Raw genomic sequence first — 23,403 nt, 5'->3', positions numbered from 1 at the left:
AACACTTTCCTGTAAGTTAACACAAGTTTTATATACATAGATCTCTGGTCTCGGATTATTACTACTTCTGTTTTCATGCAAAAGTCTTAAGTACTTATTTCTTGCTGCCACTATGGCATTTCTCTCAATTAAAACAACCCTGCCACCTTGAATCCTCCTGCAACGAAATCCTAGATGTTCAATGAGCTTCTGCAGAGAAGCTCTGACACCCACAAATCTGAAAGGTGGTTCTTTCAGCATTTCCATTAAAGCATCCATCGTTGGTAATTCTCCTCTTTCATAAAAAGATAAAACTGCCTTTCTAATCTCTTCTTCTTCGACACCGTCCGTATTTCCTGTTACAGGAGAACACCTCATCCTGGGAGGTGGGGATTCTATTCTGCCCTCTTTAGCCTGCTTCTTGATGAGACTCACAGTAGACATGGACACTCCAGTGGCAGCAGCTGTTTTTTCCTTAACGCTAGTCTCGCATTCACGCTCATCTAAGGACCGGAAATAACGATGGACATTTAATATTATCTTTCTTGACTGGCTGGTTATTCTCACCCTTTTAGCACAACCAGAGTTTCGTGGCACCATCCCTGTGACAAATTATGAACTAATGAAAATACACATGAACAGAGATGGAGGACAGAGGGAAATGCACTTGCAGCTTATGCTCTAGTCGTAATAAATTTACTTACAGAAGAAATAAGAATTTCAGGGGTTACTCGTCCACTGTTATATATAAAAATTATGGCAACAGTTGTTCTTAGTTATTATTTGCACTTTATAAAAGCAGTTACATGACTGACAAACAGAAATACTCAAAACATACATGCTTTATAGCACAAAGGATAACAATAAAGAATAATGTGACCATACATTACTTGATGTCTTAAAAAATAAATATATCACCCGTCAATCATGCTATCCTACAAGATTTCATTGTGTAATTAATTTGTGATTAAAGTCAATCAATTAATGGCATCTGTCTTGAATGAGCCATTAATCATTTATTATCTATTATAGTAACTGAGGAAGCTACAAAGGAGAACAGAGAGGTTGGTGCTATGGGCATATAACACTTCATGTTAATAGTAGAACTGAAGAAAGGGTTCCTACTAATATGTAAAAGATGGTTAAGAGGAATGAAGAGAGGACTGAAAATAACTGTAAGTTAAAACCAAGCTTATAATGACTGGAAAGCATGCAAAGAAAAAATTCCAGTTGGGAAAGTGAATGTCTGGAGACGTGGGATACAAGCAATACAGAAAACTTATCAAAATGGCAAAAATGAATGTGGTTGCTGGTTTTCAATGCCCAGAATGTATAAGAAGTGCAAGTGGAAGGGAAGGATATAGTGGGGTAAAGAAGTGTTCTTTGGAGGAGGTGGAATATCTCTGTTCCTTGGTAACATACTGGATTTCAAAGCTGGTATTGAGAAGAACAAGACATGGAAACTTAGAAAAAAAAAAAAACAGGTTTTGACATAGGAAAAACCTATTTTTGGTAGTCGCTGCTGAGTCCTCAAGGAGTTACCTTCCATGGTCTACCAGGGCTCCATGGTGACCAAACTAATATCAAAGAATTCTCTTCTAGTTGGTCTTTTGGCCAGGTATTGTCGTAATGATTAACAATATAACATGTGATGGTGTATATAATGGACTCAAAGATAAAGGGCACTTTCCCTTATTTTCAGCGAAGCTGGACCCAGTTTTTCCGTATAAAGAACCTGCAAGAAAGAGAAGTGACTATTGTGCATATGCATCCGCCCTCTTGTTTACAACCGGGCCGTTAAAAGACCAAGGAGCCATTACTCTCTGTTGGTCAATGCACATTGATCCCTTGCCCAAATCCCATACCTTTTCGTCAGGGAAGTGAGAGGGTTTTGAGGACTCAACAGCGACTACCAAAAATAGGTTTTTCCTACGGATTTCCTTTTCAAAGGATCCATATTCTTGGCTAGGAATGATGGGCCACGGGGCAATAGTAATTGATGGTCAGCTATTTGCGTGATGCATCGTCCCCATCGAAGAGAGCCCAGTTCATTAATACGAGCTCCTGATGCAAATGCAATCAAGAAGATCACCTTTTGTAGCATGTGCATTGTGGTTGCATTGGGTCCGCTGAATTGAGGGGTTGATAGAAGTCTAGGCACCTTCTTCAGGGACCATGTAATTGGAAGCCTTTCGGGAGTGGGCTTTTGTAGAGCAAAAGACTGCAGAAGGGAAGTGACAACTACTCTGGAGTCAATCCCAAATCCATAAAGCAAGGGTTCCGTTAATGCAGGCTTGTATGCCATGACTCTTGTAACCGCAAGGCATTTGTCTTCAAGAGGGTATATAAGAAAAATTAAAAGTGTTTCTATAGAAATTTCAACTGGGCTCTCAGTATGGATATAATCTAACCATATTATCCCTACAGACTGGTATTGCCGTAGAGATGTCTGTAATTTCTGCACTAGGTACCTAGCAATGTTGGGCAAGTAATTATCACGATAGATATTTTTTAATATCTATACGTGAAGGTCTCGGCTCAGAAAGGAGGATGCGTAAGAGACTTTTCCTCCTACTGTCTGGGAACCAATGCCTGTTTGGCCCATTTGGGGCTATTAAGTAAACTGTCCTTTGAAGGTTAGAAGTTTGCTCAAAACCTTTGAAGTCTGGGACAATGGAGGAAAAAGACATCACCCTCCCCTTGTTCCAGTCCTTAAGAAGGCATCTCTTGCTGTTGCTTGACTGTCTAGGTTTGGGGACACACATATTAGGAGTTTGTGATTCTAGTATGTGGCGAACAGGTCCACTTCTGGTTGTGGAAGCATGCCGACTATTGTTTGAAAAGAGTGGTTGTCCAACATCCACTCTCTTGAGGCTGTCATTTTCCTTGATAGAGAGTCTGCTATTACAATGAGACCAATTACCATATAGAGATGAGGTGAACGTGATCCAGACCTCTTGATGTAGGATCTTGTAGTTATGTTCTCTCTCTTCTGGAGGTTTAAGTTTTTTGAGACAAAAAGACAGCCATCAGCTCCAGGAAATTGATATAAAAATTCCTGAGTAGCTCATCACCTCCCTGCCACCTGACAATCCTCCCAGTGTCCTCCCAACCTGTTAACGAGGCATGTGTGTGTTTGTCACTCATACAGACGGAGGAGTCAGGGTGACCTGTTTCGCCAGTGATTCCTTTCGGATCCAAGGCTGAAGTATCTCCCCAATTCTTAATCCTTTGATGAGGTCGGTCTCGTATCTTTTTTCTTGCATGTGATAGCCAGAATTTGTTCACATTTTCAGTTGCAATCTATGTATTGGATCTATTACTGATGAGATCTGCAGCAGGCCCATCATACATTCTGATTGCCATCTGGAAACTCTGGGCTGTGCAAGGAACCTTTGAGGACTTGCCTTATTCTGTTTTGAGTATGATGGGAGAGACAACAGGCTGTGAAGAGTATCCAACACAGTCACAGCCACTGAAAGTGTTTGCTGGTGTGGTAGGATTTTCAAATTTATTATAAAACCTTGACTGTACTGTAGTCTGTTGACCATTGCTCTTAGGTTTTTCAAGCACTCTTTTCTTGTAGGTCCCCAGATCCTTTTGTTTGAGTTCTCGAACGAATACCGTTGCTAATTTTGTAAAATACTGTATTCTTTAGGCAATGTTTAGCCCAAAGGGCATGACTTAGAATCTGTACGTATCTTTTCCTATCCAGAACCTTAGGAAGGGGCAAAAGGGAACGGCTATAGGGATGTGCCAGTGTGCATCTTTCAGATCTATAGAAACTGTCTGAGTCCCTTTTTGGAATGATTCAATGTACTTAGGCATCAGTAATTATCCAAAACTTTTGGCAAACAATGTGCTTCTTCAATGTTGATTGGTTGAGGATCACTCTTCTTTTGGAGGAATCCTTTTTGAAGACACTGAAGAGGCATACTTGGTGGCAAACATATGCATGCTTCTCTATGGGCCCCATTAACATGGCCTTTCTGTACATATAAATAATGCTATCCCCCACAAGGAAAACTTCCATTGTCTGTGATGTCATCGAAGCCGACCCCCAACCAATACAATTCCTCTTGGTATCTGCTTCCTCCTCTGCCTTTGCCTTTGACAGACATTCCAGGTGTTGTTTTTCCTTTATCCCCATAACAGATGGTGTTTGGACCTTGTGAAACAGGATATCTTTGAAGTTGTTGTTGTCCCTTTGTTAGGAATTGTCCCTTCTGACCACCTGCCTGTTTTTTGAGGAAAAATGTTTTGGGGGTGCCTGAAGGCTTATATGATTTTTGATCAAAGTGAGCCTTTTTTTTTAGGGTTGGGTAAAGGGAAATTTTGGGTTCTTTGTTTCCTGAATTCCCCTTTCCCCAGAAGAGCGTACACTGTACAATTCTGTTGGTGGGCATGCTTATTGAGTTAAGCCACAACAAACTCTCAAACAGGTCCTTACAAAAGGGGTTAGAATGTAATAATGCAGTGACATTGGAGAGTGATTTGATGGAGCTCTCCAATGCTTCCATTTGCACTTTTATGAGCCATTCTAGGATGTCACAGAGTGCTTCCCATCTGGTTCTCATAAGACTTTTGGTCTCAACAGCAAAAATTATCCTGGGATCTTCTGGAAGCCTTTAGGTGGAAACTTCCAGCAAGGTGGTAGAGGTTATACAGTAATGCTAAGGAGTCGGAACCTAGCATAAAATTCTGACAAGGCTGTCCCCTCTGAGAGCCTTCTCATAGGGGTCCCAAACTGCTGAGTAGCTATATCTAAAGGGAGCTTTTTCCTTTCACAGGGAGTAGCAGCGTTACCCATTCCTTGGTGGAATTTTCCGAAACTAGGGTGACCGTGGCAGATGGTTTTAATTCTGCTATTTTCTCTTGTTTATAGTCACTACCAATTCGGAAAATCTGTCTTCACATGATTAATATTTTTGAAAGTGAAGGGACAGAAGGCTGGGGCTACTTGGTGAGCAACTTGGGTCTTATTCAAAATAGAAGTAGAGATCCATTTTTCACTGACCTGGTAAAGGGCGATTTCTATAGCTTTTAATGCTATAGGCACAAGTAAGAAAACCATTTCTGCTAGCGGTTTCTCCATGTCGGTGAAGATGGTACCAGGTGCTATTCTGTATTAGGGAATGCTGCCATTTGTAAATTCTACATCTACAACTTTGATCATAGTTTTTCTCTCATTAATTACCTACTTGCCATCAGGAGAGAAAGTGCACATTGAGGCGTCTCGCCAAGGATTATCAGTATCATCAGGGGTGAGTATTGGAGCCCCCATTATGTTTTGATCTGAAGTTCTGTATTCCAAACTGACCCATTTGTTGTTTCTAGTCGGAATTCTAACATCAGACCTTGTTTGGGCAGCATTTGTATCTACACTCACTTTCCGGTTACAGGATGAAGTACTTTTACACTTTGGTGCACATATGACTGACTTACTTTCCTTTTCAGAATCATGCTTCATGTCCCTTATATATTGCCGTTCTGTGGGAAGGGCATCTTTGATGGTACTCAATTTCCTTATGGAACTCACCAAATGCTGCAAACTGTGTATCCCTTTTGGGGGAGCTTTCACAATCTAACTGAGCTTCAGCAACTGAACTGTGCCTGTTAATCAAGGGACGGAAGTCCTGGGCAAGTTACTATACCCTTCTAAAAATGCAGACATTTCAGTCTGAGTTTGATGGATCCCAGTATCCCTTTTGGGGGGAAAGGTCCTATTCAGCAACGATAGCTACATAGGGAATAGAATTCCTTCTGGAAGGTTTCTTCCATGGCTATCTAAAATTTGTCCCTGAGCCTTCTGGGTTCAGCAGGGCCATTTTGATGGCAATGTCCACTTCATATTTTTTAATAAGAATGTCAACTCCATGTAAAGATTCCTCAACTTCCTCCTCGGGGTTAACCTGGGAGGTATTGGGGACTGATGTTACTGGGTTTTGGCCCAAACACTGATGTTGTTCAGGGGAAAGGTCAAATATCTGCTGCTGGAGTTCTGCTGGAAAGATATAATCTCCCCCTTCCTCACCCCTACCGAACCCTAGGACCCATTGAGACAGCTTAAGAGGAGCTGCTTTGTCCTTAAAACTTGCTGCCAGGAGCATACTACAAATCTTGCCCACATCTGGCGACCCAGCAAATTTTCCTTGTTTTTTACAAGGATTGTGCTCATGGCAGGTGGTACAGGCAGTACCCACTGGCAAAAAGTGAACCGAGCAATTTCCTATGGAACACTTGAACTGAGGATCCTGCTTAATGGCGTCCCTGTAGTGATATAAAGCAAGTTGTTATTTAAAGCTTCTTAGTATTAATTGTTCTTAAGTGATGGACACTTCTGTAGTTCCTCATATAGTTTCCATATTACAGGTTAATTTGATTACAAGTGTGCAGTTGTAATACATTTAATTAAATATCTATGTTAAACCCTCTACGGTTTAGGTTAGTTTTCATACCTGTATACGGCTGTATTACTTATACACTGCCAGTCCCCTTGCAATGGCCAAGTGAATTTCTTAATTCCAAATGTCATGCCATTCACACTAACTGCTATGAACTAATTTGTTTAACTAACACAAACTACTGTTTTATATAGCTTAGGGTAATGATTCTATTATAATCTACATTATGCTAAGAATAGAGGATTTCTTGAAATATTCTTGCTAGGCTTATTTACAACTTAAAAGATAAAAACTATACAGATAATAATTCTCTTACAATCTGTTTTTCTGTTTTATGTGGCCGAGACTACGCTTTCATCTGATATTCAGCCATTGCTGTTTCAGGCTAATAGTAGGATATTCCTTAAAAGGGGGTTACTACTTAATATGGTTAGGTTACTGCCTGTTCTAAGTTTATATCACCTTTAAGGATATAAGCTACATAAGACCCTACTAGCATGTAACCTTACAGATATACTACCGAGTTGTAAAAAAATAGAAAATAGGTTATTTTATTGAGCCTAGGATACTGTTTATGTATTAATCCTAAGCTTATTTGTTCTTTCTTAACCTAGTAGTACAGGGTATTGCCTAATCCGGATTATTATAGATCACTCTTTAATGTATAGGCTAGGTTATACAAAAACAGAAAACTTACTAATATGTAACCATATAGTTAGTCCACTATTTTTTGTCATAAATTTGTCTAACCCAGGTTGTTGTTTATATCCAACCCTAGGCTATTTGGTCTACTATATAAAACAGTAATCACTAATTTGTAACCTTATAACCAGGCTATAACTTACTCTAATCTAGGCTACTGCCTAATCTGGATTATTTACTTCACACTCAAGTATAACAGTTACATAAAACACAATTAGCCTACCTTAGTATGTAGCCTTAAGGCTAGGTTACCATCTCATCCAGCACTGATTACTATTTCATCTAGTCCTAGGTTACATGGTCTAGGCTAACAATTTAGTCCAAAAATGGGACGTTTCATGAAAAATTATCACTTAACTTGATACATGGTAATGCCTAGGCTAGTCCTGGATTATTTAGCTCATGCTTAAGTGCACATGCTTATATAAAAGGGAAAAAATGTATACTAATATGGAGCCTTATTGTTATGCTATTGATTTATTTTGCCCAGACACTGTTATTATCTGATCCTAGGGTCCTCGGTCTAAGCTAGGCCACTTAGGATATGTAATCCAAGGACATAGGCTACAGACAACATCCACTATTAATCTAGTCTGAATTATTCTAACTTACTGCCTAGGTTAATTTTGTAGACATAGTATAATCTGAAAGGATTTTCCATATTAATGATAAAGTGTGGAACATTTCTTTTAGTTAAAACATTTAGTTAGAATTTAAAACAATTTACGTTTTAGGAAACTCGGTAGCAATCAACGCTTTACGAAACTAAGTACGCTAGCAATCAACGAGCCGGGTTCCGGCTTTAACACACAAATTATAAATTCCAAAAGTTTAAAACTAAAACTTTTAACTGGACGTTACTATTGAGCACTTATTTTGCTACTTTTGATGTTTCCATGATCCTCGACAATGAAAACAGGGAAAAAAGTCAACTTTTTTCGGAGCGCTGGAAACAACGTGAACCGTTCGCTATAGACCAAACAGAGATAATGGCTCCTTGGTCTTTAAATGGCCCAGTTGTAAACAAGAAGGTGGATGTGCATGTGCAACAGTCACTTCTCTTTCTTGCAGGGCCTTTTGACGTTGGAAAAAGTGGGTTCAGCTTCGCTGATAATGGAAAGTGCCCTCTTATCTTTGAGTCCATTATATACTCCATCACGTGTTATAATGTTAATCATTACGGTATAATACCTGGCCAAAAAGACCAACTAGAAGAGAAGTCTTTGATATTAGTTTGGTCACCATGGAGCTCTGGTAGACCATGGAAGGTAACTCCTTGAAGACGTAAGAAGCAACTACGCTATAAAAAATGGGCATTTTAAACAGGTTTGACATCAAAATGATGAGATTTATACCTGTAGTATATTGCAAGGACATCACCAAGGATGCTGAGAGATGTAGTGCTGAGACACTTGATAATGGAATAAGATTTCAAATGACTGACATGGTTTGGATACGCAATCAGATGGGGAAAGCAGTTCAAACATCAAAATACTCAGTGTGGAAGAATCAGGACGTAGACCAATAGAAAGGCTCATAAAATCTCAGTGAAAGACCAAAGACAATAGCAGCCTGAATCAAATCAGAATTCAAGGAGAATAACTAGATGCACAAGAAAAAAAGTTAGGATCCATCTTAAGTCCTAACCCTGAAAAGGGAAAACCCCATGTGAAAATTTTAATGGTCAAGGTTGGACTAATCTTTCCTTTACCTTCAATGAAAATAAGTTTATACAGTATATATCTTATTTTAACTAAAATTCATCCACAACTTGAAAAAGTTGCTCTCTATAATAAATTTGCATCTTCCTAAGTTATCTTTATCAAACTGATAATTATGACATGTCCTACAAAAAGATGATTTTATGATTTAAGCAAGAAAAAATTATCATATCTCCAATAATATGTAAGACACTGTTACTCCAGGTTCAAAAGTATCCTATTTTTCCTACTCCACACAAAGCCTCTCATTTACTAATGTATGACACACAATATGCTTAGTCCTACCAGCCAGCATGAAATATAAATCACCTCTTTTGGCAAATGTATTCAACCAAATAAAAATGCAATGCTACATGTAATTTTCAATGAAAAGGCTGCTTAGCTATAAACAGATAACAAATGTAAATGCATAATTAGCCTAGTTTTATTCCCTGATAGAATGCACAATGGAGTTTTCATAAAAAAAAAAAAAAACGACATTTCAACTGTACATTACTAACTAGATGAATATGATGGGCTAAATGATTCCACATTATAATTAACATCACCTCTAAAACCACACGAAGCAAAGGGCCTCTGCAAAATTCTGCCACTCATGCCTTCCTTGCACCCTGTCTTCAGAAATCTTCACTTATCTCCTACCTCCTTTCTCCTAGGTCTTATCAAAGTTGGTCTGGGTCTTCAAGCTCTCCTGGTAAACGCAAGAGCCCAACTGATGATATATGCTATTCTCCCAGGGTTTGTGTGATGCACACATCCATCTCCATTCCATCATCAGCAGGGCATTTCTAGCTGATGGTAGGCTCAGTTCAACTTGAACAGGCTTAGCCTAGCTGACCTAATACACTTGCTGTTGCTGCAGAGCAAGTGAGCTACATGCTGGCAAAGGCTATTGCTCTTAGGGCAACTCATTACCCTCATATGCATTAGCCTACTTTAGGAAGCCTACTGGAACCATACAAACAATCCAGTTTTGGGGATACTGTAGCCTATTTGTAATGGTTATGTCCTATAAATTTTTCAACCAATTTCAGTCAATCAAATTTCAAGTGAAAGCTAATTTAACATAAATCCTGTGCATTTGTTTGTGTCTTTGCCTTTTTTCACTCCTCAGCATGCATTAAAAGAACCCATTTGGAGGGAATGGTCTGAAAACACCTATAACATGCATACCACCCCATCTAAAAGGTTTCATTACAAAATTTACATAATAAGACCAACTCTAATAACAACAACAATAATAATAATAATAATAATAATAATAATAATAATAATAATAATAATAATATCTTTACAAGTGAAGCTGCAGCAGATTTCAATCTGACGTAAACATACATTTGAGAACAAGTTTTTCATCGCATTGCTCTGCTCTTTCCTTTCATTTACTTTCCCCAATATAATGCATTTTATTTTCTCAATCATTTCGTCTCAAAATGCCAAAGAGGTAAAAATTTTACCGTAAACCATTATTGCACTTTAAACTTGAAAGGGTAAAAATTTCACTTTACTTGCGGAACCTGATTCCCGTCAGTTGCCGACCGGGACAGGTTACGGCCTTTTTCCAGCCAGTCAGGGCACGTCGCTCTAAGTTAGGTTAGGCAGGTAAAATCTGGTTAGATCAGGACCTGGCACTATAGGAAAGGCTATGTCTATTCATGTACGAGGCACCTGTCCTGGTCAGCGACTGGCAGGAATCGGGCCGCGCAGTTAAAGTAAAGTTCTGCCCACGAAATTACCATTTTCCAAAGCTTTAATGTGTGCTTTGACTATTTCTGACATCAGTTACACTCGCAAACGACCTAACTAACCACACCTAAACTAAGGCACCAGGTCCTTACCCTAGTGCACGACATCAGTTTGGAATCATTTCATGAGCTTGCCTTAAGCTGAACGAGAGCTATGAATGGGATTAAGGTCCTTTATTTCATCTGTATCGTGTCTATCTCCGCCTGAAAATCCTGATTTCCCACTGCGGTCCTCCGCATGGTCGAATACAGGGGCGGGGTCCTAGGCTATAGGCTAAACGTCAAAGTACTCATTTGTCAAGGAGATGAAATGTCAGAAACGTTCAGGGTGCACATTAAAACAGGGGAAAATTATATTTTCAAGTCTAAACTGAAATAAATGTTTATTGTAAAATAATATACGGCATAGTTAAGCAATATTTTCTTGACCAAAATGAAGGTTCAATGTACAATATAAAAGTTAAATCATAACTTCAAGTAAAAAACGAAATAAAGGTTTGATGTAAAACGATTGAGAAGTTTAGGCTCAATCATATTTTCAAGTCCACGGTGAAATAAAGGTTTAACGTAAAATAAATCCGGTAATGTAATAATAATTGAAATTCGGCGTTATCGAAGGCGCCAAGGGTGACAGACTACCAATCAGCTGATAGAGTGTCAGATTATCAGCTGATGGATGTACCAGCCTCGCTGATATATCAAGTAACTCTTACCTCTATTTCAGCCAGCCAAGCTTGACTGGCCTTTTTCTGAATCAGTCCTCGGTGTGGAAAATTCCTCGGCATTATTCGGTGCAGTTTTGAAGAGAACTGAAAGCGACAAATGACAGAAACCCAGAAAACATGACAGCCGCGATTTCGGAAAGTTCCCTTCTTTCGCGGTTTGTTTATTTACTCGACCATAGAAAACGGGTCCGACTTTTCTGTCGTCATAGAAAACGATAAGTTGCTGTGATTTAGAGGGTGACTATAGCAGTTGAGAGAACAACTCCTGTGGCATCGCCTTCCGCCTCCCCTACCCCGACATTTGAGCCTCGATCCCATTCATCTCTTAATTTTGTAACGTCTGAACTAACAGAAGAAGAAATGGTATTATTTCACTTATGGACATTAATTGAAATAAATATAGGTTTTTCTGTTGTATTATGATGTGATTTGAATGAGGTTTATTTCTCGCAAATGAATATTAGAAGATATATTGTAATAAATTAATAAATTACGATTTGTCAGAATATTGCACCCCTCTCCAGCTATACGGCAAAACTGTGTTTACTGATTACAGTTTTGCCGTATTAGATGGGAGAGGGGGCAGTCGAGTATACAGTATATCATTGCCGAAGGATAAGATTCATTTGCGATGGAAATAAACCTCAAAATCATGTAAATCACATCATAATACAACAGAAAAACCTATTTTATGTTGAAAGCCTAAGTGAAATAATACCGAAAACTTATCTGAAGAGGAGCGAGTTGATGATCCGGATTTTTAGTGATCCGTAGCCATGAACAGCCTGACACCGTTCACGTGATTCTCATTATACTGAATTATCATAAGTCAATCTGCATTGAACCTGCAGAATTAGCTGACATTAATAATTACTATACTGTATATATATAGAGTATACTGTGTAGTGTAGGCTATAACCATATATGTATACATGGTACTGATTATCCTAGTGTAGGCTAGGCTATATTCGAGTTACGATTATTTCAACAAACGATGGGTTTTTTGGAACCTAATCCCATCGTAACTCGAGCACTACCTGTATATTAATAGTATCATTTCAAAGATTAATACAGTAATAAGGCAATAGTTTAATGTATATTTGATGTAGGCTGGTATTTTTAGGCATACAGTGCTTTGGTGTTGACCTTTCATGGTAGAGAGGTACAAATATACGTAGTATTACATTTTTTTAAATGTGCATACGTTTTTTAAATTTTTGTCTCTCTCTTTTTGTGAATTTCATACTGTATACGTAAATACTGTATGAAAGAAAATGTTTGGCTGAATACGTAGGGGGGGACTGGATTATTTTCACCTACAGCTGTAAGCCATACAGTATGTACAGTACGTATAAATGTAATGATAAAATGTTTAAGATGGCTTGGAAATTATATTAATAGTATCATTTCAAAGATTAACACAGTAACAAGGTGATATTTTAATGTATATTTGATGTAGGCTGGTATTTTTAGGCATACTTTGGTGTTTGACCCTTCATGGTAGACAGGTATGAGAGTTTTTAGAGGGGCGTTGTAAGCATTCGCGGATTATGACCTATTCGCGGGGGGGGCGCCACGAATACGGGGGGTTCACTGTAATAATAATAATAATAACGAAATAACTCTAATCACAAAATTCGTATTTGATATGTATTTTAAACAAACAAATATCTTTCCCTTATCTTTTGAAGAAGCTCAAAGGCAAAGCTGTCAGACATGTCACTTGAACATGACAAGAAGGGGGAGTGTTGCTGATTAGTGGGTCAAAGGTTTCTTACGTAATTTTCTCTCTCTCTGTGTCCATAATAATTCATAAAAAATATCACTCTCTTAAGTAAGGACATAAGGACAACTGTTATATCTCTCTCATTCCTTCGTAGTTAGCGCAACCTATGTATTACTGTTTCTCTGTATGTCTTTACCTGTACAGTAGATAATTTTAAATTGATCTAATTATACCTGTACCATCTACAAACTGTAAATGTGCCGTTGTAAAACATAGACATACAGCACTTCAGAACAAAGAGAAAGAGACAGAATAAAGAAGTTTTTAAAAACGAGGTTGAGAAGACTTCTAAAAATAGACTGGTGGAATGGGGAGAGAGAAATAGTATGCTAATCTTCACACTCTCCTATACTCTTACATCAACCATTTATTTCTTTTTAAGGGGAATGTATTAAGCTAAGTTTTAAATGAAATTACAGTAACTTTAATTTCATTTAAAAGTTAACTTAATACTGAATTTCCATCTTTTGATATTTAATGTAAGAATAACTTCTCTATAAATAATTTAACTTGATATTTCAAGTAAGGATCATTTATCTCTCTCTAGTGTGTTCTTCTCTCAGTCTCCATAATAACTGATAAATAATTTCACTCTTAACTAAGGACAACCCTTATCTCTCTTTCTCGTGCATAGTTAGCGCTCACATATTTTTACTACTTATTATTTTTCTCTATGTCTTCACCTGTACATTAGATAGTTTAAATTGATATAATTTTACCTGTAATGTCTACGAAGTGTAAATGCGCTAGTGTGGCAAATACATTCTAAAACGTAAGGACATCATAACTAAGAGTTATAATAGTCAAAAAAAACTGTTCATGAAAAAGGATTTCAGAACAAAGAGAAAGAGACGTGGAATAAAGAAGTTATTAGAAAAAGGCTGACAAGACTTCCAAAAATAGATCGGTCAGAAGGTGAGAGAGGCAGAAATTCTCTTCCAACTCACAACAGTATTTTTATGTCAACCATTTATTTCTATTTTACAGGTAATGTATTAAGCTAACTTTAAATTTAAAAGTTAACTTAACTGGGTCATATTTAGTGTTTAAACTTTAGAAATAAGCATTTTTAGAGACTGTGCCAAACTTAGCCTACGTGGAAATTAGCCTTATGCGAGGGGGTTCTGAAACCTAACCTCGCGTAAGTTCGGGGTATGACTGTAATTGTGAGTCACATATAGATAAACATCACATACTAGATTATTGGACTAAGCTTGAAACACTCGAGGCGAAAGGAGTGAGTAATGATAAGAGACAGATCTCTTCAAATTTTACTTGATCTATGCAAACAGAATCAGATGATTAATTTTAAAAAATTGGACCAGGTGCATCGCTTCAACAATGAACCCCATCAATTCATAGAAAAAATATCAAATTTTGGAACTAATTTGTATTTTTCCCAGGATCCAAACCAAGGCTTTCGTAGCTGGATGGATTTTCTCTCACAAGGCACGCTCCAGATGATAGTGACTAACTAGAAAAACAAAATCCAATTGGGTAGGCCTACGAGTCACTTGACCTGAGCAGGCCTACCTTGTCCACAGTGTGAATCAGCCCACTCACAATACCACTCGGCTCCACATTTTTAAACCTAAGGGGACATCAACGTACCTTTGGAATTTTCCCTGAGTGTGTAAAACTTCATGAAAAAAGGGAAAATGCTCCAATTGATTTCATATGACTTTAGCGATGAGAAAAGACCATGCATTTTACATATCTGACATTATTTTGCTTAAAAAGTGATTATAAGACTGACACTGCCAAGTTTACAAGAAAAGTAGTACAAAATTGCAAAAAATATTTAAGCAGGGTAATATACTGTACATAATTCCTGACCCAGCATTTTTGGGCGAGCTAAATCTGAAGAAAAGGCATGTTGATTAATTTTACAACCATAAATCGACAAATAACTCAATGCAAGAATGATTTTTTATGATAAAATCAGTACCTTTTGTGTAAATATATTTAAAGATTTCTGTAATTAGGGAAGAGATTGAAAAAGAATATATAACTTTTATTATACAAATATAAAACAGAATATTTCTTTATACATATCATGTATACACAGAAGACTGAAACTGAAAATTGAGAGCATTATATAAAAAATAAGAGAATTTATCTTTTTTTACATACACCTATGAAAATATATACAGTACAAATGAAAAGGGAATTTTCATTTAGAAAACTTTCAAACAAAACTTTAGTTAACCACTGGTCTTGCTTATTACACTCACAGATTTTTTTTGTACTTGCGAGTTCGGTATATTTTGAAGCATGGCAAAATACACAAAGGTGGCTTGTTTGGACAAGTTTCACATTGATAGGTTGTTTGTCTTCTTTTGCAATGCCCTTTTTTCCTCAAGATGCAATCACTGCTTCTTATGCTACAAACAATACAATCAGGTTTGTGATTTTTGTCTGCAAACAGCAAAGAAATGCCTGCCTGTGGGTCTGTCTGATAATGGTGACCCCAATTTCCTCTTATCAATCAGTGAGTTTTTTGAATACCCTTCCAACAACCCATTTACCATGTGTTCTCTAAACTCCCTCTTAGTTTTTTATCAGGATTTTGGATACCATAAGCGATTTTTGCATCAACTAAGGCCACCTCTATAACAAAATGCCATATAACCTGGTACCATTTCTTATTCCTCTGACTATAATTATATGTTGCACATAGTTGATCAAACCTGTCAACCCCTCCCTTATATGTATTATAATAAGCTTGAATGGATGGTTTATATACAACTCTATTGCCTTTTTTTTATTTTACTGTCACCCCTGTCACACCTGGCTCACAACAGTTGACAACATGTTCATTTTGCAAGTGTCCTGCCAAGTTGCTGCTACCATTTTATTTTTACAATCTGTCCATATTAATGGAACGTCTCCTTCTTTCATTTTAGCTCTTACCATTTTCTTGGGGAGACCCTTCTCACTGACACAAACAGTGCCACAAGCACCCACACCTCTCTCCCGTAGCTTACTAAACAGCTGTACACTTGTGTAACAGTTGTCCACAAACAGTACATGGCCTTTTTTCAAACCCTTCAAGGAATGCTAAGGTAACCTTAGTACCTAACCCACCTTCAGTAGGTTGTTGATCAACTGCTTCCTTGCCTGTATACACACTGAAATGCAAAAGGTAACCAGTTTTGGCATCACAAAGAGACCAAAGCTTTATCTCTGATCTTGTTAATTTTGAAGGTAAGTATTGTTTGAAATACAACCTACCCTTGAATTTCAACATGGTCTCTTCAATAACTATTTCTTTGTTACTTCTGTAAATTTTTGTATACAAATTCTGTCCTTGATAACCAAGAGAGATCAGCAAAATATGATGCTAGAGTTGCTTTCTTCACAATACCCATCATTATTTCTACAGCAACAAATGCTTTCATTTCTTCTACTGTTACAGATTGCCAGTTATTGTACCTGGATCTGCAGTGTAATGGATGCCTCTTATTTATCATCTTCTCAGCATCTTTATTTGTTTCCATAGCCACATGATCAAATATTTCTATGGGAAACAGTTTCAAAAAACACTCATACGGCGTAAGATTTTCTATGCCCTCCACGCCATGATTACCCATAAAATCTGTAATTTTATCTAATGCTTAGGGACTTTCTGAAAAAACATGATCTACCTTATGCCATTCTACAGAACTCTGGTAATTACTAGTGGTTGGAACTGCAGTATCCTCCTTTTCTGAAGCCAGATTTTCTATGTCTTCTGTTTCAGGACCTTCACATAAATCAGTCATTTCCTCAAATTCTTCCTCATTTTCACTGTCAGATGCTCTTATTGCTTCAAGTTCCCTCAAAATATCCTTTTGTGTCTTCAAATTTTTTGATTGCTCCAATGAAGGCTTCCAGATTATCTAAGGATAAAATGAACACTAGCATAAGAAAAAAAAAATTCCAAGAATTTGCCCATAATAAATGCAAACGCAAGTAAATTATTACAAATTATGTGATTACTTAGATACCATTGATCAAACAGCAACGAATGTTCAAACCTTTCTAAGATGAACTCCAACCTAACCTACACACCACAAATACCTACCTGAGTGAATGATTAAAAAATACACAAAACAATCATCTACCTTGATGAACAACGTAAAAATAAAAACAAAGAAAACCAAAGTAACCTTAACCACACAACACACAGCTGTGTATGTGAAGGAAATACAAAACAAGTAATAACTAAAAAATACAACAATAAATGAATGATTTGTTACTCAATCAGTACTTTTCAACATTTTCCAAACTAAATCCCTGAAGCTTAAGACTAGCCTACCTAAAACAGGCATGAGTGGCTAGCCTACCTAGGCTATTTCCCCTCCTCTCTTTATTCATATGTGAATACATAATACATTCATCCTCCTAATAAGCCTGTCTCCCTTCCTTGCAATGTACCCTTCCAGTGTGCCAGCCAACCACAAGAATAAAGGTACAGAATTGCTGTTTTTTACAGTTTCATTTTGTTATTTACACTAATTCACATTATTGTATTTTACATTTGTCCTTCACAATGTTTTTCTTAGTCCTTACAAGTCACAGAAATGTTGTGTTTTGATGTCCTAGATTCCGACTACTACTGCATTAGCAAGGAGGGCGACGTATTTAGATGTGTTCCAATTTACGTCGAAAATAGAGTCTTGACGCTGTCAGGATTGAATCTCTGTTGTGACCCGAGGACTGCCTGTATATGTATGTATGTGTATATGTATATTTATGCATATGTATATATGTCTATATATGCATATATACATAAGTACATATGTGTACAAATATATGTATGTATATATATTCCTATATTGACTACTTTTTATTTTTGAGCAGAAAATTATTTCATAGGCAATATGTTTTGGATATTTGATGGAAATAGCTTTCATGTAACTTTTTTTAATTTATTAGTTTTCTATTATAAAATATCACTACATTGCCCCAGGGCAACATTGTGCAACTTGTATAAAAATAATAGCAATTTATTATGTAAATACATCTTCATTTATGACTTATTTACTGCTAATAAAATGAACTAGCAATTCTTTGGTATAAAATTCCTTTTAAATTATATTAACTCTTTATCTTAAAAATATCTTAAATATCTCTTCAGTGCAAAATATACAGTTCCTTCACGATAAAATAAAATGCTTTTATGAAAGTAGACAAAGTATAAATTTTTACAAATGGTTTCCTCTGAAAACAGTAACTACAAATTAATTTAATTTGAAAACAGCAACTAAAAATTAATTTCTTTTGAAATTGCAACTAAAAATTAATTTCTTTTGAAAACAGCAACTAAAAATTCATTTTTTTTTAAAGCACTACGGCACAGAATAGTTAACTTTTTAAAATAACATTTATTCTGAAAATAACGTTTTATGCAGTAGTAATGTTTTACGCAGTATAAAAAGCATTACATGTGAAATTTTTGGAAGCAGTTTGATTTGGGAGTGAAACATAAATTTACTCTACATTTGCAGCAGAAAACCTTGCATGTTCCTGTGCATCCTGGGTACTTGCATCTCCTTTTTCTCTGCAAATTCAGGAAAATGGCCAATCATGTCAGTTCTTATTGGTTTGGCTGGTATTTTTACTGTGGGGCCCTTTTAGCTTTGGCTCTGTACAGGTCATCTACATTCACTGATGGCCTTCCTTTTAGGTCCACGAACCTTTCCTTTCAGTAGTAAGCAATCTGATACTTCAGCTTGAACTTCAGAAGAGGAAGTTTATCTTTTTTGGAGCACCACTCAGATCAAAGTCTCTGATGTAAAGAAGCCATGCTTGTATTAGCATCACATCCAAAAATGCCAGAGAAATTTGTGGTACCATTTTTGGACCTCAGACCAATTCTGTACAGGGCTAACAGGGGAATCAAGGAGATCCACCCCCACCCATGAATTTATTATACATCATGATGATTGAGGGACAGGCTATGTCTACGTATTTCTTCTCCAGAGTTCCACCTTTGGACAGTTCTTTGGGGCTCTACAGCAGCAAAATTACTGGAGAAGTGTGACCCCCTTGATTATCATACCATTTTACTACTCTTAGCTCTACATCATCCATTTGCGTTACTTGAATTACACTTGTACCACATCCCAAATGTTTCATTTGTGTATCAGAAGGCATGTTACAACCAGAAACACGATTCAGTCTCACTGTCCCAAGTGAACCAAACCCCTGTTTCCATAAAGTAGTTTGCAGAAGGGGCTGTTGAACCAATGACCAAAAGTATACTTTTATGCCACATTCCCTTGGTACTGGCTGAAGTAGATCAAGAACAATGTTGCCAGAAGCTTTCAGATCTGGTTGACCTGGAACAGGGTTTATGTTTCCAGCACAAATCTTGAAGTTATAAACTAAACCATTAGTACCTGACAGAACAAATATCTTATAACCCCACTTCTTTGGTTTCTTTGGATTATAGGTTTTCATACTTGAGGTTCCTTTGAAAGGAACCATTTGTTCATCAATGCAAAGTTTTTCAGCAGGAGAAGTACTTGAAACTTTTGAGGTGATCATGTCAAGCATGGGTCGTATTTTGTATAATTTGTCTTGACAACCATCTGGACGACTTTGGTTATCATTACAGTGGAGATTTTTTTATAGTCTCAAATCTTTGAAGTGACATAACATCTGCTATTTTGGGAACCTCAAGTATGAACTCAGTACAGCCTAGCTCTTGGAATTTTTACTATGCTCATTATGTATAACATACCAATAAACTTTTCAAACTCATCCATTGTCAAATTCAGTGGTTTGTTAGGATCATTTTGCATTGCATATTTGTTTGACTCTTCAACTAACAACTTTTTCATGGTATTGTCAAGTAATTCTTCAAAATATTCTATAGGACTCCTCACACTACCATCACCAGCATAAACTTGGCCTGTAAAATCCTTCTCTAAAGAATCTACATCTGATTTTTTTGTCTTCCAAACAGGTTTTCTGCTTATTTTCTTTCCTTTAGTACAGGTTCTTGGATAGTCCTCCTCTTCAGTTTCTTCATCATCCTCTGTTTCATCCTCTGAAATCTCCGAATATTTTTCAGGTTCATATTCATCATCATCATTTTCACTCTCCAAATTTTCATCTTCAGATTCATCTGGTATACCTGCCTCATAACCATGACCATAAAAAGATGAAGGATTCCTATTTGATATCTGTGGGGGAAAAATTCACAATGCTAATCTAGAGAAATAATATGCCTAACATCTTTTGTAACACACCATCATATAGCGATGCATATGTTCCCCCTTCCACACAAAAATATTGCACTCTAGGTGCAAGATGTTACTTCAAAGACACACGCATACTACACCACAAGTGCACAATGTTGCTTCAAAGATACAAGCATAATACACCCTAGTGCATAATGTTGCCTCAAAGACACAAGCAGGTTGGCCTCAAGTGAATAATAACACTACCTAAAACTGGCATCTGACTATATATTTTACATAGTTTGTAAATTCTCATTACAATGTACCTCCATATCATTCTAATTCATACTATAATTTTAGAAGTAATTAGCAAGATCCTTGTAACAAGGAAATAATATCTCAAATGTGCATAATGTGACTCAGAGCCACAAACAAACATCACCCTAAAGCATGTCAATTCAGATTTCAGAAAATGCTAATGATGTCATCATTGTAATTATACATGATTACTTTATACACTGTGATTTTTGGATGAACATACCTGCTTATGTATGGGAGGGAAAGGCTTTTGTTTTTGGTTAGAATCCACTAGCAATTGTCCTTGCTGAGGTATGGGTGGGACTGAAGTAATGATGAAAATGGAAGGTGTCATAGAAAATGTTATGTCAAGGAGTAACTCGAGCAAAGTTGAATGTGTTAACTCAAAAGCAACATTGAGCCACCAATTATTTTTTAGAGTGTAAACCTTAGTCAATGTATATATGTATATATATAAGCGAGTCCCACAGGAAAATGACAGGCAGAAGTTCAGTACCAAGAGCTTTCATGTTTATTAACGCATTGTCTGGGCACAAATGATTTGTGCCCAGAAGATGTGTTAATAAACGTGAAAGCGCTTGGTACTGAACTTCAGCCTGTCATTTTCCTGTGGGATTCGCTTGTACACTGAAGTCACGTGCGTCTATTGTGATTTTTTAAGCATGTATATATATGTATATATACAGGCAGCCCTGGTTATCGGCGATCCGGTTTCTTGGGGCTTGTCTAGCGACAAAAATCAGCAATTTTCGGAGCTGATTTCTGCTTATCAGCAGCAATACATACCTAACAGAGGCACCGATAACTGAAAATCGGTGATTTTCGGTTATCGGCGGTTTTCGCTTATCGTCACACCATCCGAACGGAACCCCTGCCGATAACCTGGGACTGCCTGTATTTATATAAAGTATGGGCAGTCCCCGATTATCAGTGATCCCGTGTTTCGGGGCTTGTCTAGCGCTGATATGCAGTGATTTCCACTTATCGTCACACTGTCGGAATGGAACCCCCTCCCATAACCCGGGACTGCCTATACAGTAATACCTTGCACTTACGCGAGGTTAGGTTCCAGAACCCCTCATGCAAGGCGATGATTCGCGCAAGTTTGGTATGGCCACTATAAATGCTAATACATACAGTAAATTTTTCTTTCTAGAATTTAAACCCTAAATATGACAAAATCATGCTCCCAAAGCACTTTTAATTTCATTTAAAAGTTAGCTAACTACCGTACTGTAGTTCGTATTCCTTATAGTACAGAGACAGAGAGAGAGAATTATTCATGATTTATGACAAAGAAAGAGAGAATAACTTTGGAAAGAGGGAGAGATGTTATTCTTTGGTCAATATGTCATGGTAACTGACAGTTTAGGTTGCACCCTCTCTCTCCGATCCTCAGAGAAATAAAGACTTGGAATCTATTTTATTCTTTTGAAATTTTAAATAATTTACTGTATAGCAAAATGTTGTAATTATAGCATGGAAAATATGAAAAAATTTATATAAAAAAGTAACTTTACATTTATCTATAAAACTACAATTTACAAAACAAATAAACAGACATGTTAAGAGAGAGAGAGAGAGAGAGAGAGAGAGGTAATGTTTACATCGACAGCTGTTTTGTGATTTTGATTGACTTTGTCAAGTATGCTAACTTCATACAGTATTCATGTACAAAAATAAAAATACAAATTTTTCACACCAACTTTACACATAAAAGCATGAAAACTTGTAAATGACTTAAAAAATTGAACATAACCAATTCTGCAGGGTTTCTTGAGGATTATGCAAATTTCGTGTCTCTGTGAATTCATGCAACTTGAAGCGTGTTAGGTCGAGGTATTACTGTATATATTTTTCATATAAAGACAAAATCCACAAAGGAAAGAGAAACAATGGAGTGCTGCAAGGCCTTTTGACATTAGTCCTTTGCTTAGCAGACTCAGTAAGTAAAGGACTAACATCGAAAGGCCTTGAAGCACTCTGTTGTTTCTCTTTCCTTTGTGGATTTTGTCTTTACTTATATATTCATCACGTTCCATTATTTTCGTGATTCAGTTATACATACAGTACAGTAAACGCCCCGTATTCGCGGATTTCTCTGCGGAACGTATCTACTCATCATTTGCGGAAAATCTGCCCGTTCGCGGTATTTTTCATTGAGAAATATCCACTAATTACTGTATTTTCATATCATTTTCATGACTAAATGCACTTTTTGTGATAAAACTATTAAAATACTCGGGTACAAGCATTTTTACAGGACTTTTTCTGTGTTTAAACAATCAAAATAGGCAGTTCTAAGTGTTTTTGGAGGGGTTTCAGGTATTCGCGGATTTTGGCTACTCGCGGAGGAGGGTGCAGCGCGCATCCCCCGCGAATATGGGGAGTTTACTGATTTTTCATATATATGAATCTGTTACAATACGACCGCTTAAAAGGCCAGTTGAAAGCTTCACTTTACTATGACATATGCTTATAGTAATTTATGAAGTACCATTTCACAACCAGCAATATTCCATAACACAAATTTAACGCATCATTATGCAAAACATATCAACTGAGGAAAAGGTCAATAAAATACAAGTCATCTTTAGGTTAGGTGGTTGAGACCAGCTGAGCGCATCCTTGTTATTGTTATGTTTTGTTATGCCACCGCTACACCTTTTCACCCTCAAATTAAAAATTAAAAAAACTAAACTTCATTTTAAAAAAGTTGACTTTCATATTAAAAAAATTGAACTTATTAAAAAAGTTGAGCTTCATATTAAAAAGCTGACTTTCATATTAAAAGAGTTGACCTGTAAATTAAAAAAAAGTTTGAAGTTCAGATGAAAAATGTTGATCCTCA

The 23,403-nt window shown here is 36.9% G+C and overlaps 2 protein-coding genes across 6 annotated transcripts in view; both read right to left on the bottom strand.

The window, feature by feature from the left end:
* LOC136845037 (uncharacterized) overlaps positions 1-11,451 on the bottom strand; it is a 45,128-nt gene extending 33,677 nt beyond the window's left edge. The window contains exons 1-2 of one of the 5 annotated variants that reach the window (XM_067114747.1): positions 11,265-11,451; positions 1-482 (exon numbers count right to left, since the gene is read on the bottom strand). The exon at positions 1-482 is cut by the window's left edge and continues 2,000 nt beyond it. In XM_067114747.1, coding sequence (XP_066970848.1) covers positions 1-423 — 423 coding nt within the window. In that variant the 5' untranslated portion in view covers positions 424-482; positions 11,265-11,451. Of the gene's footprint in view, positions 582-11,264 lie in introns of all 5 variants that reach the window. The other 4 variants (XM_067114746.1, XR_010855051.1, XM_067114749.1 and 1 more) reach the window with 4 other exon arrangements.
* Positions 11,452-19,739: 8,288 nt separating this feature from the next.
* On the bottom strand, positions 19,740-20,566 carry LOC136844735 (piggyBac transposable element-derived protein 3-like). The gene is made up of 2 exons (XM_067113972.1): positions 20,561-20,566; positions 19,740-20,237 (listed from the first exon to the last, which is right to left on the bottom strand). The coding sequence occupies exons 1-2, from the start codon at positions 20,564-20,566 to the stop codon at positions 19,740-19,742; spliced, it is 504 nt and encodes a 167-aa protein (XP_066970073.1).
* Between the last annotated feature and the right edge of the window lie 2,837 nt (positions 20,567-23,403).

Source organism: Macrobrachium rosenbergii, chromosome 13 (genome assembly GCF_040412425.1).
Source record: "Macrobrachium rosenbergii isolate ZJJX-2024 chromosome 13, ASM4041242v1, whole genome shotgun sequence".
NCBI lineage: Eukaryota > Metazoa > Arthropoda > Malacostraca > Decapoda > Palaemonidae > Macrobrachium > Macrobrachium rosenbergii.
Note: the sequence above shows the minus strand (reverse complement) of the source record. Positions and strands in the feature narration are given on the sequence as shown.